Below are 27,490 nucleotides of genomic sequence, written 5' to 3' on the forward strand. Positions count from 1 at the left end.
GCCACACAGGCTGGGAGCGACTCTCCGGGAGAGGATAACGACAGCAGAATATCGTCCATGTACAAACTTATGGTATGTTCGAAGGCTCCCATTTTGATTCCATGGACCTCGGGAACGAGTCTCACTGCCTGTGCTAGGGGCTCCATGTAGAGGGCAAACAACAAGGGTGACAATGGACCCACCTGTCTAGTGCCCCGCTCTATGGAGAAGCGGGGCGAAGAGCACCTATTGACACGGACCGTCGCTGAAGGTCTCAAGTAGCAGTTCAGGATCCAGGTGTGGAATCGGTTTCCCAATCCAGCCCTTACCAAAACCTGCTTCAGATATGGCCAGTGGACTCGATCAAACGCCTTTTCCGCGTCAATTGCAAGCATCATGTATTCCCCTTCCGTACGCGTGGCCTTCTCGATGAGGTGGAGCGCCCTCTTTGTATTATCTACGGTTTGCCATTCCGAAATGAACCCGGCCTGATCCGGAACAGTTAGTCTCGGCATCAGCGGGGCAAGTCTCGCGGCAAGGATGCTTGTGTATAATTTTAAATCAATGTTAAGTAGTGAGATGGGTCGGTATGCTTCACACCTCGAGTGGTCCTTCCCTGGTTTGGGGATCACGGAGATGGTGGTGTCCAGTAGGTCCTCTGAGATCGCGCCCGGTTCCGAAAGAGAATTAAAGAGGGTGGTAAGTAGCGGTACTACCTGTGCGCAAAAAGTTTTATAAAAAATGGCTGTGAAGCCATCAGGCCCCGGGGCCTTTCCCAGCTTGAGCCTGGAAATGGCTGAGATGACTTCCTCGGGTTTGATGTTGCATTCCAGGGCCGCAGCTTGATCCGGTGTGAGTACCGGGAGCCGGGCAGAATCGAGGAATGCTTCGCCTGCTGCGTGATCCAGTGTCGACCCCGCGTATAGGGAAGTATAGAAATTGCCGAAGGCGGCCCCGATCTCAAAATCCTCTGTGGCTAGGCTCCCTCCCGGCGTTCTAATTTCTTTCACCATGTGACGCTGCCGTTTCTCTCTGAGCGCTCGTCCCAATAGGCGCCCGCACCTGTCCCCCCCGTGTAGTACATGTGGCGCACTCTCAATGCCGCGAATTCCGCCCTGTCTTGGTCTAGTGCGCTCAACTGTTTCCTAACTAATGTTAGTTGCCTCCATATCCTGGGGGCGCATGTCCTCTGGTGCATGCCTTCCAACTCCCTAACCTTCTGTGTCAGCTCGTCCCTTTTCTCTGCCCGCGCCCTATTTTCAGCCGAAGCTAAGGCTATGAACTCTCCTCTAAGTACTGCCTTTAATGCTGCCCAGTGCGTCGCTGGGGAAGTGTCAGAGGTGTTGTTCTGTAGCAGATAATCTTTTATCGCGCTTATTATTTTCTCGGGTACCTCCTTGCGTTGTAATAACGTGTCCCTGAGTCGCCAACAACGGGAGGGTCGTTGCACTGGGGGGAAAAGGAAAGTCGCCAAAATGGGAGCGTGATCAGAAAGAGATGCTACCCCTATATCTACAGTGGATGTCAGCGCCTGGAGGGAGGGAGGGGCCAAAAAATAATCCAATCTGGCGTATGTGCGATGTGCACTCGAGAAGTATGAGTAAGCTCTAGTGCCTGGGTGGAAGCTGCGCCAGAGGTCTACCATACCCAGTTCCCCAAGTCTTGTCAGACCCCCTTCGGACAAGGTCCCAGCCTGTGTAGTGCGCTGCGCCGACCTATCTAACGTGGTGTCTAACGCAAGGTTGAGGTCTCCCCCTATAAGGATGTGCCTATCTTCGGATGCCGCCACTACGCTAAGCGCTTCATGAAATAATTTTTCCTGACCCTCATTAGGGGCATATACTGAGCAAATCGTGAATTCAGACCCCCCCCCAGAGAGAAGTGGTATGATAACAACCTCCCCTTTATCTCCGCTCCCTTCCGTAGTACCCGCCCTCGAAACTTCTGCGCCACTAGGATCGCAACCCCAGCTTTCTTGTTCGGGGCGTATGAAAAGAACTGTTGTGGAAAGTTACGTGCCCTCATCCTTGAGCAGTCCTTCTGCAGTAGACAAATGTCAGCTTGTGCATGTTCAAGGCAGGATAACACTGCTCTCCGTTTGATTGGGTTGTTGAGTCCTCTCACATTCAGGGAGAGAACGCGCACTTCAGTGGGGACCATAAGTCACCCTCATCATCTTCTGCTCTGTGTTCTGGGGGCCCCAACATGGCTCCCCCACCTTTTGGAATCATATCCGGACACAGCCTGCTACATGATATAGAAAACTCGTGGTGGATCCCCCAGGACCTGGAACCCCTCCCTCTCCCTCCCGCAAAAATGTACACCCCAGTCTCTACCCTCCTTCCAACCCCAACATCCCCCCCACCCTCCACCCCCCCTCCACCCCCCCTCGCCAACATCCCAGAACTAGGAACTGAAAGGTATAGTGACAGAAAAGTACACCATTTTCCATCATCTCTCACAGATGGCTGGTCACACCGTTTCACGGGGGAAAGAAAGTCTAGTCTCTCACTCATTCGCCCCCCTCCCCCGTCGGCCCCCAAAAGAGCACTTGAGACCCTGGGTCTTGCGAGTTTTAAGTGCATCATCCTCCCGGCTGCTGTGACGATAAATCTGCAGATACTGCCTCCACCGCCGCCCTGCGACCACTTTCGATCTCCGTCTTCGGAAGCCGCTTGACGCGGCGCCGGTTCCGCTGTTGGCGCCATTGAGATGAGGATTCTCCCGATCCTCCTTGACCAGATGGCTGCTCATCCTCCTCCGTCAGCAGATCTACACCTAGCACCTGACAGGCTTCTTTGAGGGAGCGGAGCTGGTAGAGTTTGTTGTTCAGCTTAAACACAATCCTAAACGGGTGCCCCCAGCTATATGGTATAGCCTGTTGTTGGAGATGGCTCGTGACTGGTTTGAAGCAGCGGCGTTTCTGCAGTGTAAGTGCAGAGAGATCTTGGAAAAGTGTCGGGGATTGACCGAGAAAGGAGATGGGCTGCCTCTGCCTCTGCCTCGCTTTCTGAAGGATATCCTCCTTAGTGCGGAAATCCTGAACACAGACTAGAATGTCTGCGGGGAAAGTCGACCCAGTACGCTGGGATCCGACCCTATGTGCTCTGTCGATCGGGAGTGCCGTATCCCCCGGCTGGCCCAGGATATGATATGATTGAAGAGCTCCCTGGTGAACTTGAAAAGGTCTTTATCCTCATCTGAGTGAGCCACTCCCCGAATGCGCACGTTGTGTCGTCTGGAGCGATTTTCCAGATCCTCCATGTGCGATTGCAGATCTACCTGTTGATCATGGAGGCGTATAATTTCCTGTTGTAGTGCCTCTGTTTTGGTGTCTTGGTTATCCTGTTTCACCTCGAGATCCGCCACCCGTTCACCCACGCCGTCCAGATCTGATCGTACTGCACGGATCTCAGCTGCAAATTCTGTTTTGAGAGTGTGGATGTCTTCCCGCAGTGACGCGAAGAGGGACTCGAGGAAGGCCTTTGTGATGGGTGCCGCGCCGTCCGTGTCCGGCGCGCCCCATTTCGTACCAGCAACCAAAGCGTCCTTAGCCGTCGTGGGCGATTGGGCTTTTGCGAACATGTCTTTCATTGTCCTGTCTTTACGGATTTTGGAGCCCTGCGACATAATAATTACTCGGAGGCGGGCTCACCTGCTGGAAAGTCACTAAGTCCGGTATCAGAGTGTGTGTAGGCCGCACTGGCTGCTAGACCACGTGTCAATAGCCGTCTCACACCGCACAACAAAATGGCGCCTGATTAGGCCCTTGTCTCGGAGAACCGCGCTGGGGCGTACTACCCTCCATCGAGGGCCCCTCCTATGGGATTCCCTCCGGCTCCAATGAGCCCTGTCCGCTCCGGGCAGGGACCGCGTCCTTTCTCGCAGACACCACACCGGCTTCCTTAGCTGTGGCTGCCGCCCAATTTCGCGGGCAACGACGTAGCTCTCACCGTGTCCCCAGGTGCAGGGCCTTACACCCGCGATCTCTCCGGAGTATTCCCTTCGGCAGGCCCGCAGCAGCAACAGACGTGTCTCCCGTCTGCCGCCTCACGCAACTTTCATGCGCGGGCCGAGCCCGCCGTGGACTCTCGAAACTGCGTGGGGGTGCCTCCAATCACGGGCTCTCAGCCCCAAGTCTCTAGTGTGGTCCTCCCTTCGGCAATCCCGATCCTGGGCCCTGTCTTGCTTCACCTCCAGCTAGATCTCTGTGCTCAGCGCGGGTTTTCGCTCACCACCGCTGTTCCCACCTCCTCACACCCGGAGCCCAGCAGGCACCCCCACCAGTCTCCACACTCTTGCCATGGCGGCGGGTCTGCAGAAGCAATCAGGTTGTGGTACCCCCGATTCCTCGCGCCGAAGAAGGCGCGGGTCAGACCCGCCTAGGACTCACTGGGTTAGGTGGGGGGTCGTGCCCGATCTCAGGCCTCCGGCTCGGCTGCTGTTTCTCCGATTGGTCGCTCCTCCCCCAGCGCTGGCCGCAGGCCCAGGCTGCACCACAGGCCGACCGGCGGATCGTCACACAGGCAGTCCCTGCGGATCAAAAACAACCCAGCTGGATCCCCGCAGTATAGGGACACCGGGCGGGCTAATGGGGTCGCTAAGAGGGGATCTGAGAGGCCGGAGCCCGTGCTGTAGAAGATTACGACAATGGAATCGAGTTGTTCCCCCCAATTTCTAAAACCATTTCCTCTTACCCCTCAGCTACCCGCTTCCACCCGAATTTTCTTCCAGTTCAATAAACAGCCGCAGTAGGCGTAATACGATGTAAGTAGACACGAGTGAATGTTTTTGCTAAGATTGAATGATTGCCCCTCTGGCGCTTTCACTTTAGAGGCTTAAATCCACTTCATTTTTTGCCCACAGTGACAACCACAAAAGCAAAGCCAGCTACTGAGAGGTATGATTAGTTTTCTCTATCCCCATTGTAGCGTTGTGAGGAAGTTGGTTTTGTCCCCCCACCTGACCCAATCTCGTTCTCCATTCGCAGGCATACGGTCCTGATGAGATTTCCCCACAACCAGGGGTTATCGAAACGCGTAGACCTCTTCTATTCAGCATTAGGAACCCTTGATTATTTCAGAAAATAACAACATTGTGTACTTGCTTATTTCCAATGCTTTGTCTGTTTTTCAATTGTGACATTGTATAGATTGTAAATAACTGTAATATATCTAGTGATGATATTTTTTCGTGTGGTATGAATGGTGATTGCAAGTTGTGATTTTTTGTCAAAATATTGTTTTGCGTATTGTTATTTGTTTAAAATCTGTGTTCATTGTGATTTATGATGTGGAACTAAAGAAATGTTTCCTGATTGAAAAAAACAAAAAATTGCATATTGAATTGATACATGCATCTAAGTTAAAAAATAAAACAAAACTGATTCAGTCTGAAATATGGTTCATTGAGAATTACTGCTTAATTCAGTTATTCGAGTGATCACCCGGGATCCAGCACATAAGTAACGTGGCAATATTGGTACCGCTCTTGGTTTATCATTGTTCTGGTGAGGCTTGTCCTTATTGCCAGTAAGCCCAGACCCTGTATATGGTGTTAGTAGAAGGCCGACGGCAGGAGCTCCGAAGAGTGCGTCTTCCTATGCCGCCATCTTGGCCACGCCCCCTAAACGCTCTTTAAACCACATATCTCCAAACTCCACCTTCTCCTGGTGTCTCTGAGTCTCTCACTGCTGCCTAAGTGAATTTCTCAGACCCAAGAGGCTCTTTTCTCTCATGATCTGAAGACTTCAGTGTGGATTAATTTCTTGGACTAGTCATAGAACCCATCCTGCTATGGGGTTTGATACTCCATGATTGCAGGCAAGAAGGTTAAGAAGTTGGAAGCCATGTGCCCAGTACCCAAGTCTTTTTTTGCGTTTGTGTGGTCATTTTAGGAACCTCAATATTTTGTTTTAACCCCTTCCATGCTGATGACGGCCGGGAGCCGTCATGGCACACAGTGCTCGTGTGCTGATGTGACTAGGGGGTGAGCGAGGTGCTTCCGTGCTCATGATGGAACCACGCCGTGATGAGTCATGGGCGGCGTGTGCTCATGACGGCGTGGTTCCGCCATGACCACGCCCACTCACTAATTCACCCGCACAGGCGGGGAATTAGCCCCGCGTGGGCGGAGCGGCAGCACCATGACGGAACCACGCCGTCATGAGCACACAACACCCGTGGCTCATAAAAGCGTCGTTCCATCATGCGCATGCAAGCAGTTAAATGAGTTCATGCAGACGTTTGGTGGGGTTAATAGATGAGCTGGAAGAGGTTAAGTTTGATTAAGTTGCAGGATTCTGAGTTTAAAAGAAGGAGAGCTTGTGATCTTTAAAAAAAAGTTGTGGGCAATTTTCACAATTTTCAAGCTATCCTGACTGAACGAAGGTGAAATCCCGAAACCGGTCCTAGGATGCTTGTTTCCGATCCAGGGAGAAGCTGGCTTGGCAGTTCGGGCTGGACTGCTCTCTTGCGGCACAGGGTCAAGACTGATTTGCATATGGTCAGGTCTAAACTGGGGTGGCATGGTGAGCAAAAGAATGATGGATTTAATACAGATCTCTTGACTGGGGGCGAATGTATTGATTTGTTCTGCATTCCGTCCATCAATTGTGTGTCTTTTGCTTTCTAAGTGCGCCAAATATGTCCAGATGTGGGTCCTGGGCTCACTGTGCCACTGGAATCAAGCTATCCTGACTGAAGAGGGGTGAAATCCCGAAACCGGTCCTGGGATGCTTGTTTCTGGTCCAGGGAAGACCTGGTTTGGCAGTTCGGGCTGGACTGTTCCCATGAGGCACAGGGTCAAGACTGATTTGCATATGGCCAGGTCTAAACTGGGGTGGCATCGTGAACAAAAGAATGATGGATTTAACCTAAATCTCTTGATGGGGGGTGAATGTTTTGATTTGTTCTGCATTCTGTCCATCAATTGTGTGTCTTTTGCAAATCACCTAATCTCCCTGTGGATTACAAAAATGAATGAGACCATGAGTAATGCAAATGGTGCTCAGGTGAAGCGCTCCAATACCTATTGCTCTAGCTTGAGGTATATAAAAAAACTGGACAAAGATGTAAAACAAAGCAGCAACATAAAAAAAGAAGGACAACTAGGTACCCATTTAGTGGCTGGTTTTGTACAAAGTGACACCAGAAAACCTAAATAAATTGCAGCTTCTCCGCTAAAATTGTGTGATCTTAGGCAAGTATTTCATTTCACCAAAACTCCTTTTTCTTCATTATCTCATATGAAAGCACTCTCAAAACCTATTGTGTTTGATTTAATAGGCTGGAATGTTGTTGTATATTATTCTGGGCCACGAACAGGGTTTACATGGCAACTGTGAACATAAAACCTATCACTTTTAAAAAGTACTTCTCAGTGAGTGCTATAATGAGACGTATTGATGTCAAGCTTCCACATGTTAAATAAATATATATTTTTTTAATGTTGAAGAGACTATCATACATATTTTACGTGATGCTTGCTGTACGAGTAACATACCAAACATTTTCAGAACTCTGCTCCTGCACGGGCTCTAAGATGACAGCCAGACCCTTGGCTCAGCTCTCCCTTGTAATTCGTTAGCCCGCCCACCTCACTCATTTACTCTTTCGGAGCGAGAATCCAATAATAGAGCCTATCCACCAGTCGGAATGGGCCTGTAGCATATGGCTAAATAGTTATAGGAGTGTTCTAGGGTGACCAACCGTCCGTAAATTTCACAGACTGCCCGTAATTTGAACCTCACGTCCGTTGTCCGTGAGGAACCCTTTTACGGACGCCTTTTGTCCATAATTTTAGGCATTGGGGAACATCACTGTTCCCCTGCCAGAAGCCTCAGCTCCCTGATGGCGCCGCCTCACACTCAGCCTCTGAGCCAAGATAAGCCCCATCCGCCCATTGTCATTCTGTATGGGGCTGATTGCCACATAGAGAATGACAATGGGACAGTCTGTACTCTTAAAACATGTGGTGGGCCTCCTGCAGCCTTGGTCTAGGGCAGGGCATTCAGTCAGGTGGTGAAATGCACAAAAACGCCCACGCTGCTACACGAGAATTCAGTTCACGAAAAAGGCGATGAAACAAGTAAAAAAACAAACTGTTATGGGTCTTTCACTGTCGCTTCATTTTAAAACGGACGCATTTACAGTGTTATATTCAACATAGCCATGGTTGCTGCTTTTTTATTTTATGCAACTGACAACCCTTGACAAAGCCAATAGTTCTGGCTTGTAGGTGTAACCCTACTTGTTGTGTTATATATCTGGAAGCAATGAACGAAGCGAAAAATTACCAGTCGGGCGGCATAGTATGCGAAGCACAGATTTTTAACTTCGGTGTTTTAAGCCATGCCCTTAATTACATCGAACACCCCCTTTGGAGAGTCCACCCCCCCCCCCCTTTTCATCCCACTTAAAACCCTGGAGACAACACCATGTCACAGTCACCTCATGTCCTGGCACTGTGCTTCATGCATGACTCATGACTTCCACTTGTTTAGATTTCCTATGTACAGGGGCATAGTGAACCCTCCCTCGCCCCACCTCTTGCTTTAGGAACTACAGCAGGGGTGAAGTCCTTGATGGGCCTCTTCTGTCTGCAACTCCTCTGCAGACAAAGGCTCAGCTCATAATTAATGTAAATAATTGAGTAAGTGAAGGGTTGGCTGGATGGACTAGTGAAGGGTGAATGAATGAATGAAAGAATGAATGGATGAATATTGCGAGAAAGGATGGACGAATGAGTGAGTGGACGGATGGGAGAAGGTAAATACATGCATGTCTAGGTGGAAGGGTAAATGGACGGGTAAATGGATGGGTGAAAGGATGGATGGATGAGTGAAAGGGTGGATGATAGGTGAGTGAATGGGGGATGGATGAGTGAACTGGGAGGATAGATAAATTGATAAATGAAAGAATGAATGGATTGATGAGTGAGTGAAAGGGTGTATGTAAGGCTGGATGAGGGAGTGAAAGGGAGGGTAAATGGACAAAAGGGTGGATAGATGAGTGAAGGAGTAAAGGGTGAATGGATGAGAGAAATGAGGGATGGATGAGTGACAGAGTGAAAGGGTGGATGGATGAGAGAAAGGATGGGTGGATGGGTGATAGGGTCAATGGATGGATTCATGCGTGGATGAGTAGATGGATGGGTGGATGGAAGGATGGATGACTAAGTGTAAGGCGAATGGAGAGAGAAAGGGAAGATGGATGGATGGATGACTGAAAGGGTGAATGGGTGGAAGGATGAGTGACTGGGTGGAGGAATAAGTAAGTGAAAGGATGGCTGGAACGGTGAAAGGTTAAATGTCTGGATGGATGAGTGAATGGATGGATGAGTGGAAGAGTGGATGGATGAGTGTACGAATGGGCAGGGTGAAAGGATGAATGGAGGGATGGGTGAGTGAAAGGTTGGATGGAGGGATAGATGGGTGGAATGATGGATGGATGGAAGGAGGGCTAGATGATGGTTAGGTTTGCAAATGGTTGAATATTGATATGGATGGGTACACAGATAGAAGGACAGAATGAAGGGTGAAAGATTGAATGATGGATGAAAGAATGATTTCACCTTATAATCCCCATTATCTTAAGTAACATTTCCTATACATTGCCTTTCACATTTCTATGAGTCATTGTCTCTATATAATATGTGTGTGATGTAACACACCCCGACACCCTGTTCTACTTACTTGGAATGAGTAGCACTATAAAATAAATGTATTACACATGAGAGAGGGTCTTTGAGGAGATGAGGGGCACCATTGGAGGGTGGTTGCAAGGCCTAACTGGCCGGACCAGGCATCAGGCGTTTTCCTAGGAGGTGGAAAGGTGGGCTGGGGGTGGTTTTGTTACCACAAAAAGACCTGCACATTTGCTCAAAGCTGTGTGCATACTGAAAAGCCATTAAGTGCACAATTGGCTCAACCTAATATAAACTTATTTTCACTTGTACTTAAGTGGTTGTCTATTTACTTTCTTATATACTGTTGTGCAACCTCCTCTGGTGTGTCTGTAAAACATACATTTTGTCCTGAATTTCGACCTCCGGTCCTGAATTTGTTTCCTGAATTTTGACCCTGTGTCCTGAATGTTCACACTCACTGTGCTGAACTTGCACCCATGCCAGTTGGTCACCCTAGGCCTAGAGTGTTCACTGCCTTAGGTGACTTTTTTTTTCGGACGCCAGTGCATTCAATCCGCCCTCTCATGGTGCTCAAATGAAAACACTTTGACAGGTGATTCAGCTTATCACCATGAGCGCAAAAAGCATATACTTGGCTACTTGTATGTATCTGTAGAAACTTAGGCAGTACAGAGTGGTTATGTCACAACCTTGTGATAGCCATATTTTAAGAAAGTTACAGTGTTTTTTTTTATTAAAGTCAGAGGTGTGAGAAAGATACCAGCGTTATCAGTAGTAGCAGCGGCGCGGTCCATGCCCTGCTCAGCAGCAGAGCTCGCTGTAGTTCCTAGCGAAAGTTCCGCGCCTGGAACCGGAGCCTCTGGGAGCGCCGCACCCCGCCCGTCCCCTCGCTGAAGTGAAGCGTGTCAGCTCTCCTTCGCAGATGCTCCACGTTTTCCAGGTCAGTGTACTGAGATATATCATCCCATGACTGGCGCGAGGGAGGAGGCCTGAGTGATCTTATATGCTCACCATGGTAACCAGCCTGACATAGGCATCAACAATAGGCTGTACAGGGCTGAAGGCCCAGCTGCTGCTGCTGGCAGAAGCGGCGGAGTCTGGAAGCCAAAGCGCCCCCGTGAAGCAAAGGAGCCATCATCCGACCCAATCACCTCATGCCACTGCCACCTGCGCAGCGCGAGCGCAAATCCGGCCCGTCCAATCAGAGGAGGCAGCCTACTTGGCCAGCACAACGTTCCACGGTTCCTGCGACGTCTTCACTGACACTCTTAACTCCAATCTAACTCCAGCCAGAAGGTCGCCTCAGTATAGGACTGTCTGTTTTGGTCTTCCAGGTGGCCTTTAAGGAGACAGGGCGTCTGGAGGACAGTACGGAAACCCTAAGTTAGCCTCAATAAGCAAAAAAGTGAGAAGGAATCCAATTTCACAGACATGGCGCGGCAGTTTAACATGACTTCCCAGTCTCAAAACGCCATGCGAGAGCTGTACATGAAGGAGATGCGGGTCCGCCTCAAGTGGCATCAGGAGAACATCAAGAGAGCCAAAGAAATGGCCCAGCCCAGAGCCAAAGCCAAGGAAAGGTTAAAGCTGCCGAGCATACACATCACCCCTCCAGCGGAAGAGCCGGAAATCAAGGTGGAGAAGGAGGTCTGTGAGGGTCCCCCTACTCCGGTGGAAAAGGTGGTGGAGGCTCTGGGCGCAGATATGAAGCCACCCACCCCTCGCACCAAGGAACTTCTCTACCATGGCACCACCAAGCAGGATCAGGGCAGGTACCTCTACCTAAAGGCGAGGAGCAAGATCATCCCGGAGGAGAAGTACATCTTCCCCATCACAACCAACTTTGAGTACGGCTGGCAGATCGGTAAGGACAACTGGCTCATTGCTACAGAGGGGCATAGCTCAAATTACTGCATTTAGGACGTGTAGTAGCACCATGGCAAAATAGTGTATAATACAACACTCTAAATATGTCTGACTTTAACTACCCAGCCAGGGGGCTGTCTGGGCCATTTTCCTTGCTGGCATTAGTATTCCCTTGGTAGCTTTGCCATGCTGCTATTCCTACATGTACCAAATTGGTTCTACAAGGCTTTTATCCCCTATGGGTGCTCGCCTAAATATTTTTCATGTAAAGACTGACTTAGCAATGTATCTGCATGCTTTCTACCAGATAGGCAATAGTCTAATGGAAAATAATTCACAAAAGGCCAATGTTTCAGAAGGTAATAGGACAGGAATAACTTAAACAATGCAATTGACTTTGGCCCAGCCCTGCCCGGAGTTTCATAGGCACTGGCCTATTGGAAAATCACTTGATTTCTGCCAAAAGATCTTCCTGACTCCCTGTGACGATTATTTCGTTAATGGCACAGCATGAAAATAAGACGTACTTCCCTGAATTTCACAGATTAAAAGGAAAGACTAATTGTTTACATTTAAAAAAAACGCCTTGAAGCTTTAGTGAACAGACAGACCAGGTTTCTTAGGATTATAAGTGGCCGCCACATCATCAATGTAGCGTGCTGCTTGTACGATTGTACTGTACTGAAGCAGATGTCGAAAGGTAAGTATTGATGGTGTGTGGATCACGTACTGGAGGGTTTAATGGTTTTCCTCATTTATATCCCAAATCAAATTTCATAAAAGGAGCCCCAACTTCTTGCGGCCTAAGGCCCCTCTACATCTGTGAGGCAGCAAAAGTCAATTTTAGAGTACCCTTCTATAAACTGTTCAGGGGAGAACCGTGGGAGCGTATCGACGTTCAAATCGTTTTATTTATCTTTTGTAGTCAGTAGCACATATCCTCACCCGCTCATCATTAGGCCAGTGTGGAACATAGAAGGGGGGACGAATTGGTGTAGAGGGCGCTCAACGAAAGAAGCAGGTAACACCGACAATGGTTGGGGGCGCATGTGGGGGGGAGGGTAACTTGGGGAAGTTCCAACGGGAAGGGGTGATCCCCCAAATGCAATTGGTATGTTAGATCATTGTATAATATCACTAAGCACAGCCTAGCCAGATGTCCAGGTTACTCTAGTCTGTCTCCTTCGCCGGAGTCTTGTTTGGGCTCTTGATGCGTTATACAAACAACACAGAGGTATTTCGGGTAAGTCAACCCATTAAAGTCTCATGATAGGAATTGGAGACATGACCCCCCTATATTTGATCAAATTGCGGCAGTTTGTTATCAAGCGAGGCTGTGAGCTTTTCCAATTAGGCATGAGCGGATTTTGCGGATTGGCAATCCGCGAATTTGCGGATTTGCAAACTCGCAATCCGCAAAATCCGCGAATTCCCGCGAATTTGCGGATTTTTTTTTTTTTTGTGTTCGCCCGTGTTTCTGCCAGTTCGCGAGGGTTTTTACAATTTCGCAATTTGCGAACTTACCTGTCGGGTCGCAAGTTTTGCGAACTTGTTGTTTCTACGTGTCCAACCTGTTTGGGACACTCTTCTTCATCACTGCCACTCTCTGTCACCACTGCCACTCTCTGACTACTCATGCCACCCTCTGGCCCACCCATGCCACCCTCTGTTTCATCACCACACCCTCTGGTTGTCCAGTGTACATTATTTTCGGCAAAGCAAAGCACACCTTCCCTGCCTCAAGTGACCTGAATTAATTTGGGGCTGATTAATGTGTCACAGAATATTTTTTTAGCTGGCACCTGCTTCCTTAGTGCGCCCTGATTAGTGATCTTTTGCACTTGCTAAGTGCTTTCATTGTTGCAAAATTAGTTACAACACCTGCCCTGCCCCAACTGACAATAATGAATTAGGGGCTGATTAATGGATTTTAACTTCCAGCCTGGCTCCTGCTTGTCTCCCTTAGCTGTAATTCAGGACCTTTGTGGCATATGTGTAACTATTCTGAGGTTCAGAGCAGGGTCACATAATAGTTGCAACTGGCAACTGAACTCTGGAGGGGCCCCTCAGGAAGCACTACAGGAAATGGCTACTAATGATGTGCCTGAACTTTTGAACCTGGTAAGTAGTTACTTTCAGTTTTGCTTAGATCGTATTTCTGCAATTTCGCACTTATTCGCGGGGCGCGAACTCACGCGAACAGTGCGAGCAGTGCGAGCAAAATCCGCTGCTCGCGGATTTGCGGATTTTTCAGGAAATTCGCAAATCTCGCGGATTGCGGATTTCCCGAAAATCCGCAAAATCCGCGAGCGGAACGGATTTTCCGCCCATGCCTATTTCCAATCCAGTGGTGTCCCAGAGTCGGTATAGCCAGTTTTTATGGTCAGGAGCAGGGCACAAGTCCTATAAAAAGAAGTAAGGGGACTGACCAAGTAAAACAATATGCAAATGACCTCATGACATCACGACATAGCGCCATAAAAGAACTAAAATAGTGCTATTTAAATTATTTGTGTAAATACTGAGACAGACTAACCCATCGACAGTCTTGCAGTGTCTGCATTTATATACAGGGACAGAAAGGCAAAAGCATGCCTCTCTTAAGTACCTGTGAAGAGAAGGCAAGCTGTGTGCTCTTGTTTCCCTCTGTGGTATTTACATTTAAATGTAAGGTTCCAGGCGGCCCCCAGTCAGCATATACAAAAAAAAGGAGGATGGATGGCCCCTTAACTTCGGCCCAGCTGGAGTTGAAAAAAGGCTCCCTCGCTGGCTGCACGTTGCTGCTGGGAATGGAAAGCAGGCAGCGTGCAGGTGCTGCTGAATGTATCCAGGTGTCTGAAAATTACACCAGGACAAGTTCAGCATATTTCTGTGGGGCCCGTCTTCTTGGAAGGGGGGATGGCGTCCACTATGTGAAATGATTGGGGTGACGCCGTGTACCTGCGTGTACCCCGACTCGAGCCCTGGTCGGGAGTGCATTTGATAACCCACTTGGAGGTGATGGTCTGTTTGGCTGCATTTAACGCCATGGTGAACGCCTTCCCCTTGGGTATGTGCAGCAGGTTGGTCATAGCATTTGGTAACCCCAGTAGGATTTAACTGGGGAGGTTGGGAACATTTGTGTCAAAAAACCTCATGAATGTCTTCGAATATCTACTCTCAGTATCGTTTGAGTTTGGAGCAGTGCCAGAAGATGTGTGGCACTGGGCCTATATGCCAGCAGTTGCGCCAGTAGTCATCTTTGCTTCTATGCCTCTATTTCACTCTCCTCGCTGGGGTGAAGTACCTGTAGTAAGTTATTCGACCATCGCCTCGCTGCACGCAACACCAAAGAGGAGATGCATCTCTGTGTGGAATGTCAGTCCATTCTATGGGGGTAAAATAGGGTTCCAGCTCTGCCTGTATTCTCCGCTGTGTGGGGGACTTGGAGATGTCTGATGCTTTATTCAAGACGCCATACAGGTCTGAGAGCAACCCTTTGTTTCCAGTCTTCATGATGAGCAATTTTTCATAGTTTGTTAGGGGTCCACTGGCGGATTGTCAGATTGTCGGTTGTGTGAACTTGTGCTTAATGGTGGTGTAGTGCCAGGTTCCCTGGGCAGGAATCCTGTAGTTGGCTTGCACCTGTGGGAAATCCATGAAACCTTCCTGGTCAGAGAGTTCTCCAATTGTTTCATATTCACCTCCTGCCAAGCGATGTATGCATTACCAGTCTGTGCTGGGGTAAAGCAGGGTTGCAAATAATTGGAGTGAAGGGAGGGGCATGGAAATGCCTCTGGCGAGCATTACTCTGCCCTACACCTCCATCGTGGCCAATGTTTCTGGTGATGTGTACACCTAAAGGGTCTGAGCTTCTTGAGTGTGAAAAGTTGGCCTGGCACATGCTGTCATCTAGTTATAGTGGGCATCTTGCACCAGTCCAAACAACCCTTATTGATGATAGGTTTAAGACAACCTTTATTGAAAGCTATCCCAGTGGTAGCTATGGACAGCAGCCTTCAGGCTAAGTCTCGAAGGAGTCTAACGCAGCTTGGTTTACCAGATTACAACCTCTTGAATGTCTAAATGAAAGGAGAACCACACAAGGTATATATACAATATATGTATTTATTACTAAACACTCTCTAGTAATCTCTTTATGAGATTACAGAGCAAAGTACACACTTTAAGCAAAATAGAACTTCAGTAAATAGCACAATATGCACTGGGCCCTAGAGGGGACCAAACCATATATTAAGAAAGTGGAATTGCTGGGACCACAAGAAACCACCCAAGGTAGTGACACAGGGGACCCAAAGGGGACGTGGGCAGTGTGAGACGCCGTTAGCTTCTATGGGGAAAGTCGTGGTTGGAATTTGAAAGATTAAGGACCCTTAGGAGAGGACTTTGAGCAAACCACTTTAGACTTAAGGGGTTCTAGGGCCAACACCCACCGGAGCACTGGAGTACTCAAGTTACCTCACCCAGGGAAGCTAGGTGCATAGGTGTCAAATAGTGTCGGGAATCGTCGTTGATTTCAATGGCGATCTGCTGAAAAGTGCTGCTGCGGTGAAGAAGAAAAGTGTCTGGTGTGATCCAAGCCTGGATCAAAGATATGAGGAACCTGAAAGCAGAGGGGACAGAGTCTGGGTCACTTGCCAGGGACCTGGGGCACAATAGACGAATGCCCACTGATGTCAGGTGCTTCAGGTGCGAAGATGTGAAGCTTGACTCTGGAGCCACGAGGACCAGGAGGCGTCGGCGACAACCAGGAGCTGGATTTGAGCTGTCCCACAAAGGATGTTGAGTGCTGCGTCATCGGTGCCCAGATTGAACACAATAAGCCTTGGCAACAGCACCCCACGCAGGAAGAGAAAAGATGCTTCAGTGTGGACCAGCAAGATCCAGGGGACTCCCCAAGTGGTGGAGAGTCAGGGCACGTCTGGAACAACCAGGGAAGCCCAAGGAAAGTCAAAGTTGCCTTCTCAGGGACCCACTAGTCGACAGACCAGGGATCGCATAGGTTCATTGAGCGAAAACACAAAGGGCCGGCTCACGGAACACTTGTGGAGTGTAGGCCAGCAATCTGCAGTGGAAATGCTGCTCGGGGTCTGGGCTACAAGCAACCCAATGCACTGCCTCAAAGATTGTCAAGAAGCAGATGCACTTGTAAATGTGCACGGTGTCCAGGGATTCCGGTTTCACAGTACCAAAGAGGTCTACGGTTCTCAGCTTTGCTGGAGACTCAGGTCGGCCTCTGTGAAGTCTGGAAATCCACCTCCTGACTTGCCATTTTATTCAGAGTCCGGCGGGAGCTTCGGAGATGCAAACCGATCAGATGCATCTTTGGTGCCTGCCACACAGGGGAGTAACTCCTTTACTCCAAGGGAGATTCTTCAGTCATCCAGCATCGTGCAGATCGTCAAAGTTCCAGGATTCAGTATCAGAGTTTCGTCCAGATATAATCTAAAGTCCTTATGCCAGGGGTTCCTATCTTATACCCACGGAAGGGGTGGGACAAACTCAGGGGGACCCACCTATGGGAGGGTTTGGAAAGAGGGGTGGATACACCCATTTCCTTTATCCCATTTCGCGCCAAAGCAGGGGCTGGCAGCCCCTGCAACCAGTTTGAACTGGGCTATGCACAGGGACACCAAATGTGCCCCCAGTGCTGACTTCAAAGCACGCTTGGAGGGCACCCACCCAGCCCCAATACACTAAAGCCTGTCTGGGAGGTGGTGACACATCCCTGTGACAGGAAAACTATTGTCCAGACCTTTCCTGCTGGAGTTTTGTCTAGCAGCAGGAGGCTAGGCCAGGGTTCTTTTAAACTGGTACCGGGTATACCAGTGTGTACATGCCTCTCCCTCTAGAAGGGTGAAATCATACCCCGCCGCCAGGACTGGCAGGGGCCGGGTGTATGATTCCAAAGTGTTTGACGCCAAACACAGCATGTTTCTCTGCATCCATTCCAAAGTTAGCATTTACAACAAGGTTATAATGCACTTAAGAGTATATGGTCTGGCTGCCTCTGAGAACAGCCCCATAGAAAAGTTTCCAAAGGCTGCAGAGGGGCCCTGCTCATGCATGGGCACCCTCTCACACAAAACCCAGCTCCTTGCCTTCAGGATTAATAAGGCCTGCCATAGGGGTGAATGATTGCTTTATATGTGTAGTGATATAAGGTAGATATAGGGAACTTATGTCTAAGAAAGGGGTGCATACACCCCTTACACAGGCTGCAGTAGCAGACCTGTGGTGCCATTTTGGAAGGCTGCCCAGGGGTGGCATAATACATGCTTCAGCCCCTGGTTGGCCTCTGGGATACCTATCCCCTGGGTATATAGGATACCATAAACTAGGGGCTTATAAGGGTTCCCCAGTCACTAAACTGGTGTGTACCTAAAGTACTTGGAATCATTTTAGAGAGGAAGCAGCTAGGCTGGGGTCCTGGATAGCAGTGTTCCGTGAGCCGGCCCTTTGTGTTTTTGCTCTAGGTACCTTCGCGATCCCTGGTCTGTCAACTGGTGAGTCCCTGAGAAGGCAACTTTGACTTTCCTTGGGCTTCCCTGGTTGCTCCAGATGTGCCCTGTCTCTCTACCACTTGGAGAGTCCCCTGGATCTTGCTGGTCCACACCAACGCATATTTTCTTTTCCTGCGTGAGTTGCTATTGCCAAGGCTTGTTTGTTGTGTTCAATCCGGGCACTGACGCCGCAGCACTCAACATCTTTCGTGGGACAGCTCAAATCCAGCTCCTCATTGTCGTTGAAGCCTCCTGGTCCTCGTGGCTGCAGAGTCAAGCTTCACCTCTTAGCGCCTGAGGCACCCGACATCGGTGGGCAATCGTCTATCATGCCCCTGGTCACCGGAAAGTGACCCAGACTCTGTACCCTCTGCTTTCAGGTTCCTCACATCTTCGATCCAGGCTTGGATCACACCAGACACTTTTCTTCTCCACGGCAGCAGCACTTTGCAGCAGATCGCCATTGAAATCAATGACGATTCCCGACACCATTTGACACCTTTGCACCCGGCTGCCCTGGGTGAGGTAACTCGAGTACTCTGGTGCTCCCGTGGGTGTTGGCTCTAGAAACGCTTACGTTTAAAGGGGTTTCCCCATAGAAGCTAACAGCGTCTCGCGGATGTGTTCTCACCCCCCCCCCCCCCCCCACCCCCCGCCCGGGGCCCAGTGTATATTGTGCTATTTACTGAAGTTCTATTTTGCTGAAAGTGTGTACTTTGCTCAGTAATCACATAAAGAGATTACTAGAGAGTGTTTAGTAATAAATACATATATTTTATATATAAACTGTGGGGTTCTCCTTTCATTTAGACATTCAAGAGGTTAGAATTTGGTACCAAGCTGCTTTACACTCCTTCAAGACTTAGCTTGAAGGCTGCTCTCCATAGCTACTATTAGGAAGCTTTCAATAAAGGTTGTCTTAAACCTATCATCAATAAGGGTTGTTTGGACTGGTACAAGGTTCCAACTATAACTAGTGGACAACATATGCCAGACCAACTTCTCACATTGAGGAGCAAGAATTTCCCAAACATGGATCCCAGCAATGCCTTGATTCATGAAACATCAATGCTTTTCTGAGAGCTGTCTGTGCCACTCCGTTATATAGTGTATTTCAATTCAATTCAATTCAATTGTATCTTTATTTCGGCTAACATAGCCATAAAAGATTTACAGGTTAAAAAACATACATTTTAAAAGAACATTTCACAACAATGAATAGATGTTAAAAACAATTTTACACAATTAATTACTCCTATCAAATGTATCTTTTACAAAATATAAAGTATAAGTCCTTTATACACAAATTACGCTCCCTTCCTTGTTAAAGCTTTAGTCCCTTCTTCCTTCGAATACAATAAACAGAGTGTAAAAATCTGCTAGCACTCAATACTATTGTTTGCATTGTATCAGTTTCGATTATTCTAAGTGCATTAGTACAAGACCTTATTCCTAGGAGATTACACAATGGTTTGATCCACCTCATTCTTGCCAGCTTGTAGGCAGGACAGAAGGAGAGAATATGCATGTTGTCTTCCTTCAGGTTCCCATCACACATAACACAAATGTCATTGACAATAACATTTTCATGATTGTTTTTCCTAGACCAACGTGCCACATTTGAATTGGTCATGAGATTGCCATATCTTAGCTTCATAAACAAAGTTTTGGCAAGTGGTGGCTCTATCTCATCAAGAAAAACCTCGAATAAGGGCAGGTCCTTAAAGCTCAAGAAATTACAAACTAAGGACCCACCACTCTTTCTATTAGTCAATGAATCCCATATGAAACCCCAAAATGCCTTTTTTTTACCAGGGTTTTTGAGTTTGGAAGCAACCTTTCTGGATTCTCCCATAAGTGGACCAAACCTATATTACTAAGCCATACTTTGATGTGTCTAAGCCATGAATTGGATTTTGACACATCCAAGCGCTGGATTTCTTTCAGCCCATCCCTATAGTCACACAGTTCTGGCGTTTGCCAAAGTCTTACCCAGAACATTAAAGGCCGGACAATGGTGTAATGATCTATCCTTTTAAAATTCATGTCCAACTGAAGTGGCACCAAAGGGGCGCCTTTCGGGGCCCTTACCAAACTACGCATAAAGTTATTATCCATAGTTGAAAAAACATCTTTTGACATGGGACCCCAAATCTCAGCTCCATATAGCGCTGCTGGTTGGACTTTGAATTTAAATAATTCGACTGCAGGTGTTACTGCTTTACTGGTGCTTAGACTATGTTTTTTAAGGATTGGCTTGGAATTCTGCACAAATATTATCTTGCTTTTCTCAATTTGAGGCCTCCATGTAAAATTACAATTCAAGGAGACCCCCAAGTAAGAAAAGTGATCAACGAATTCCAGTTTTTGGCCATGTAGTGTAAGTATTCCTTTATCAGGTTTAATTGGATTTAGGGCCATGCACTTTGTTTTTGCAGCATTAATTTCCAATCCTTGTTGGTACAATATTCACTGAAGGAACATAAAAGTGCCTGTAAACCTTTTTTGGTCTGTGAGATCAAAATGGTGTCGTCCGCTGCTGGTTGGACTTTGAATTTAAATAATTCGACTGCAGGTGTTACTGCTTTACTGGTGCTTAGACTATGTTTATTAAGGATTGGCTTGGAATTCTGCGCAAATATTATCTTGCTTTTCTCAATTTGAGGCCTCCATGTAAAATTACAATCCAAGGAGACCCCCAAGTAAGAAAAGTGATCAACGAATTCCAGTTTTTGGCCATGTAGTGTAAGTATTCCTTTATCAGGTTTAATTGGATTTAGGGCCATGCACTTTGTTTTTGCAGCATTAATTTCCAATCCTTTGTTGGTACAATATTCACTGAAGGAACATAAAAGTGCCTGTAAACCTTTTTTGGTCTGTGAGATCAAAATGGTGTCGTCCGCAAAGAGTAATGCGGGAACCCTTTTGCCATTTAATTTAGGTGAATCATTCTGGCATCCCTCTAAGTCCCTTGGAATATCATTTACGAAGAGGGAAAACAAAGTGGGTGCCAAAACACAACCTTGGCGAACGCCATGCTCAATCGGTATATTTTCTGTTAGTTCCCTGTTTGGGCCCCACCTTACTTTAGCGTAGTTCCCAGCATGAAGCTCAATTATTTGAACCAACAAACAGCTAGGCAACCCTAACTGATGTAGGGATCTCCAGAGCAGCTCACGTGGCACTAGATCAAACGCCGCCCTTAAATCTACAAAGGCGACGTATAAGTGACCCTTTTTAATACGGACATATTTCCAATATAGGCAGCAGAATCTAAAAACTTGGTCGATGGTGCTCACTTTACTTCTGAACCCTGCTTGAAGGTTCGTGAGGACCATCTTCTCTTCTTGCCACTCATTTACTCGAGATAAAATATGTCTTGAGTACATTTTTTGGAGAACGTCCATCAGGCTAATAGGCCGGTAATTTGATGGCACCGACCGGTCGCCCTTTTTAAAAATTAAAACTAGTTCAGCCCCCCGCCAACTATCGGGGAAATCTAGACTGAGGGAGAGAGTATTGCATAAATGATTTATATACGGAACCCATACCAAAAGGTCATGCTTATACAAGTCCCCCGGTATTTTGTCTAAGCCTGGTGCTTTTCCCCGTTTCACAGCATTAATTGCCACCTCTGTTTCCTTGATTGAAAACTCTAGCTTTTTCCCGGGATGCTTTTGCCATGGTTTTTCATCACTTGTGTTATTTGGATTCCCTTCATACTTTTTATATAAGGTCGTGAAATGATTCACCCAAGTAAGTTCATCCAGATATACATCCTTAGAAACCCTCCCCACACGAGTTCCATTGGCAACCAAGCTCCAGAATCCTACAGTGTCTCTAGATTTTGCGGCAACCAACATATCTGCCCAACTAATCTCTTCCCACTCCCTCTTTGCAATTAACTGTGCCTGTTTATAGGATTCTCTTGCTGCTTTTACTTCAGATGGACCTTTGTTTTTTATTGCCAACAAGAGATTCAACTTTGATTCCCTACATGACTTCCCATACCAAGATTTGCTATGGGACTGATTAAATGAATTTTGTGCCCTTTTTTTGGCATTTTAGTCACTAAAGTTTTAATTTTTTGAAAAAGCTCGTTATGAAGGGACATAAAATCCGGACAGTTATTTGTCTCGGACTGAGACTCTATGAAACTTCCTATGGAACTCCCAAATTGGGAATACATTTCTGTAAGAGTTTCCCCATGGTCTAGAATGCGCGACCACTTGAGCGCACCAGACAGACCAGATCTGGAGGCCGCTCCTTCTCCTTCCTCGCGGCCAAAGCATGGAACGCCCTTCGCTCCACCTCAGAGAGACAACATCGCTCCCCATCTTCGCAAGGAACCTCAAAACCTGGCTCTTCGCAGACCCCCTCCTTGATGGAATGGAACCTGCACCCCCCCACCCCCCGAGCATTTGAGACCCTTACAGGTGAGTAGTTGCGCTTTAACAAACTCCGTCTGTTATTGCTTACCAGCACATCATCTCCCAGGGACACCCCTAGATTAGATGTATTTTTATTCACTTGCCCAACAAACAAATGCTCCTCTATTGCCAAGTTCAAAGGATAATGGTCACTCTCAGTCCTGGTCCCCACTTCCAAATCAACCATATACTGCCAGAGGGAAATTGAGACAATTACAAATTCTAGGTTGCTTTTGCTGTTATATCTGAAAAATGTAGGTTTTTTCTTAATATCCAAAGGAAGGCGCCCATTACAGGCCCTTAAGCCATGCTCAGCTGTTATCCTCAAAAGTTGAACTGCCAATACTGAACAATTGGCAGGTTTCACATGATCTAATGAGGGTATGTTATTAGCCTGATCTTCTTCCTTGAATACTTCACTCAATCCTGTGACAGGTTCGTAATTACAATTTAGGTCTCCTGCTATAATGGCCGCCTCTTTGCCAATTATTTTGTTTAGAAGGGAATCCAACTTAGCTATGGTAGGTGACTCCTTAATTGAGGGTCCTGGTCGATTATATATATTAGTAAGATATACCAGCTTCCCATGACTAGTAGTAATTTTCAGAGCTAGAATGTCAGGAGTACCAGTATCTATTGTGTCGACCCGGATCCTTAAGGTTACCTTGGCCCAAATGATTAATCCACCTGACGGTCTCCCTCGTGGGGAGGGGACAGCTCCAATACCAAATGACTTAAATCCTACCCTATGTGGTGTATCAACTAACCATGTTTCTTGAACGAGACAGAAATCATTAGAATCTATGTATTTTGCCCATTCTGTATCCCTCAAGTTCTTGGCCACACCAGCAATATTCCATGAAACTAAATTCAGGGTTTTGCCTTTACTACCAATTGCTAGTGGTGACTCAGGGCATGAAGACCTCTCCTTTAGGGCTACTGACCCTGTAAGTTGTTCATCCGGGGAGAACGCATTATCGTTGATGTTATTAATATTAGTGTTGTTATATGCAGTCCCCCTGTCTATAGGAGCATTGTCTAAGGTCAGTGGCCTAGTTGATAATGGAACATACTCCTTTGCCAATTCTGCTTGACCAGCTACTGATAATAATACTTCTCCATTGGTCCTCACATTTGATTCCCTTGAGTCGGTGCTGCCCATGGTGGTCGATAGTCAGTCTACTGACTCTAGGCAACTGAACCTATTGTATTTGGGTGCCCCCATCCATTGTCTTGGTGTGGCTGACCTTGGGTTAGCTTACCTAGGGTTAACTAGCCCCCAGCCACTGTACTCGCGCTGTGACATTTGATCAAACCTTGGCCAGTCTCCCCCCCCTTCTGGTCTAATTCTGGGTGGGTAAAAAAAGAAAGAGGTTGCGATTCAATGGGAGATATCTCCCCGTATGAGTTCCATGTACAAATATGGTGAACAGTACGTGAATCCTCAAACGTAACAACCACGCAGTCACCAGTTATAGATTTCATTGTCGAACCTATCCATGGTACTCTACGAACCATTAGAATGCGACTCTTGATCCAGTTTGGTAGTGGCCTTTTTTGTTTAACCATTGGGAAACCTTATTTTGAAGTGAAGAAAAGGTTTCCACATGAGGATTACTTAGCTCAGGGACCCCTGTCATTACAACTACATATGGGCTGGCATCTGGTGGAAGGTTAATATAGCCTCCTTTAGGTTTCCTCTCTATTTGGGGTCCAGCACGTTGCTGATTTGTCTTTATGCTACTACCAACATAATTGGTATTTCTTTTAGCTGATTGGACAGTGTTCTGGACCGGAGTTTCTTTTGCTGCAGCATTAGCAATTGCTGGAGTGATCTTATTTGCTTTAGACTTGTTGCTAGAGGTGTTTTTATTACAACTAGTGGTACTCTTCTGACCTGTGGGTGCCGGGGGTTGGTTACTAATAGCTACTGTGATTGGCATTAAAACTTTAGGAGCTGGTACAGTGTTGTTACGCAAGGAACCCACTACACCAAGACTTGTCAATGTTAGGATACTTTTCTCTAGCCCAATCAATTGATTTTCCATGGACATTATCCTAGTTTCGAGCAGACGTAGCAATTTATTTATAATTCCCCCAATGTTTTTTAACAGGGACTCACTATTTTTTGGAACACAATCTACCCCCAATTCACCCAGGTTACCAGAGGCAGATGCACAAGAGACAAATATATCTCGTTGATTATCTTGTGGCTCTACATCAACAATACTTGTGGTCTCTCCTAGTACGCACTCTGATCCTTGAGATACCACCTTGTCCCCATTGTCTACTAAACTAGAACTTTCCATTTCTCTCTCGTTCATTGCTAATTTACTATTTCCCCTGCTGCCCTTTGCTTTACTAGTTATAAACTTTTTCCTTGCTTGAGCAGTATATTAAGGCGTTTCCTTTTATGGACTGCACCCTCCCTCCTACCTTGGAGTTGTCTTTGGGTAGTCTCATCCCCACTGTTTTCATGATCGACAATTCCCACAGTACATGACCCAGCTTCAACTAATATACTGGTATTTGTGATATTGGTTGCATGTTCAGGTGTCACTTGGGTACTAAGCATAACATGTGCATTTCGGTCTATTTCCTCGTGGACTTCAACCTGTACTGTAATGGGAGTAGGACCATTTGTTCGTTCTGGAGTTTTGGCTGATGCAATATTACCTAGAGAAGATTTTTTACTCATTACAGGGTCTTGGGACATTCTCCTTGCAGCTGCTAGATCCAGAGATACTCTCTGTTTCATTAAACTTATTCCCATATCAATTACTTAATTGGACTTAACCGCATTGCTGCTGCGGTTATTTTTCCGCTACGCTGCTTTTTTCTAAAAGCCGCGTTAGATGACGAGCTCTGCTCGTCATCCGCACACGACCACCGTGGCTGATGACGAGCTGAGCTCGTCATCAGCATCGAAGGGGTTAATAATAAAATCATCCAAAGTACCTGTTAACTGCTTTGCCCCTTTTGTGGTTTTACTTCTACTCTCCCTTCTAGCCATAATCGCGATTGCTCACACCGTGAACCCTGCAAATCAATACAACATTATAATTTGCAAAAAATGTATTAAGACTAAATATTTATATACAATATCAAACTTAAAAGGGAATGGCCCCAGCCCAGCCTTGTTCGGCCGTAGACGGCCCGCCCTTTGCCCGGGCTTAACCCGGCTAGTCCCGCGATGCGTCCCGCGATGCGTTAAGGGGGCGTGAAAAAATATACAAAAGTAGGCGGGGACGGCACGGGAAGAGGCACCAGCTGCAGATCACTCAGGAATGCTGATCCTCGCAGTCCCAGCGTCCCGCTGCTGTAGTCCCAGAAAGCCAGGCACACGATTCCGCTGTCACCTCTGCCCCTCCGATGCTGTGGGCGAGTACAAAGAGCCAACACAAGGGGTCCGGTGGGGAAACAGGCAAAGAAATGTCAGGAAACTACTGCGAGCGGCGTCCGCGAAGCGGGAGCGGCGAGTAGTTAAGGGCTGGTGAAAGTAGGCGGGGACGGCACGGGAAGAGGCACCAGCTGCAGGTCACCCAGGAATGCTGGTCCTCGTAGTCCCGGCGTCCCGCTACTGTAGTCCCAGAAAGCCAGGCACACGATTCCGCTGTCACCTCTGCCCCTCCGATGCTGTGGGCGGAACAAAGAGCCAACACAAGGGGTCCGGTGGGGAAACAGGCAAAGAAATGTCAGGAAACTACTGCGAGCGGCGCTAGTGTAATTCTGCTAAGTAGTAGTGGGTGAGGGATGGTATGCCCCTTCCTCCTGCAGCTACTGGTAGATAAGCTCGTTTCTGAGATATGTGTGGCTACCTGCTTCCCCAGATTTAGGACGAACATTTGCTGTAGTTTAAGTAAGGGGGAGGACGTAGTGGAGTGGTCTGCATGACATATAATATATTGGGTGAAAGAGTAATCTTTACCGCAGCAATTCTGCCCAACCATGAAAGTCCACCTCCCCTCCAGGTCTGTATGTCCAGGTGGGCCGTATCAAGGAGCATATTATTGTACAGAACAGAGGACCCTAGTAATTAAGGATCGTGTGCGAAATAGACATACACTAGATAGTTTGTATGACCTCTGTCCAGCCGGACAGGATTTAGTTTATTAGCTTTTTTATATTAATTCATATATACAACATTTATACAAGAGTGGGCACAACCTGTGACCCACAGGAGACAAGACAAAACAAGTGACAAAAACTTTTGAAAGAGGCGCAAAAAAGCGGTCTGTACTATTATTCAGTGTTGCAGACTAGAATACTTTTGTAGCAATCCATTGTTCTAGACATTTCTTAAATTCAAATAAACATATGGAGCATTAAGGTCGACGACGTTTCGAGGCAGCTTAAGGATATATGCATCATCATCAGGACAAAAACAATATATCATGTTTGTCTTGGAAAGTATTTGAACATTGTAAAGCAACTGCATAATATAAAATCAACATTTCATGGGAAAAAAGAGAGGAGAAAAATAGAGAGAAATTTCCATTAGACATTACTAGGCATGAGTGCATTGTCTACTGATTGGTTCCTACATACAGCGAGCAAGGATTTAAAAAGTGCTGTTGTGGAAATATATTGTGAGAAGGTAACCTGTGTATAAACAGATACTCCGTGGAATCTGGCACATGCTTGTTACCAGAGTGAAGTAGTGATGTTTCTTAAGAAAGAGTAAAACCATAATTAAAAAGTCGGCGCAGTGAAGTTTAGACCGTGAAGATGTCGATTTATAGGCTGGAACGGCGCAGTGTTTTGTGAAAACATTAAACAAGCATTCTATATGTACACAGGGGCAAGAGAAAAAAATCGGCGCAGTGAAGTGGCAGTGTAGCGTTCTAAACTGTGTTCTAGGCAAGTGTCGAAAAATTGAAAGAAACTGCGCAGTGTGCACTGGATAAGGTGGTAAAGAAGGAGTGCCTGTTAGCAACCTCTGTAAAATCACAACCAACATGGTAATGTAATTACCTTGGAGTTTAGTTTAGAGTCCCAGACTGGTGTTCGTCGGTAAAAAGATAATATGAACCGCATGGATAGTAACTGTTGAGAATAAGTATA

The 27,490-nt window shown here is 47.1% G+C and overlaps 1 protein-coding gene across 1 annotated transcript in view; it reads left to right on the forward strand.

Annotated features, from left to right (window-relative positions):
* Positions 1-10,921: 10,921 nt before the first annotated feature.
* SPMIP1 (sperm microtubule inner protein 1) overlaps positions 10,922-27,490 on the forward strand; it is a 73,127-nt gene continuing 56,558 nt past the window's right edge. The window contains exon 1 of the mRNA XM_086937365.1: positions 10,922-11,491. Within this exon, the coding sequence (XP_086793491.1) occupies positions 11,059-11,491 (433 nt within the window). The 5' untranslated portion in view covers positions 10,922-11,058. The remainder of the gene's footprint in view (positions 11,492-27,490) is intronic.

This window comes from Lissotriton vulgaris, chromosome 1_1 (assembly GCF_964263255.1).
Source record: "Lissotriton vulgaris chromosome 1_1, aLisVul1.2, whole genome shotgun sequence".
Taxonomy (NCBI): domain Eukaryota; kingdom Metazoa; phylum Chordata; class Amphibia; order Caudata; family Salamandridae; genus Lissotriton; species Lissotriton vulgaris.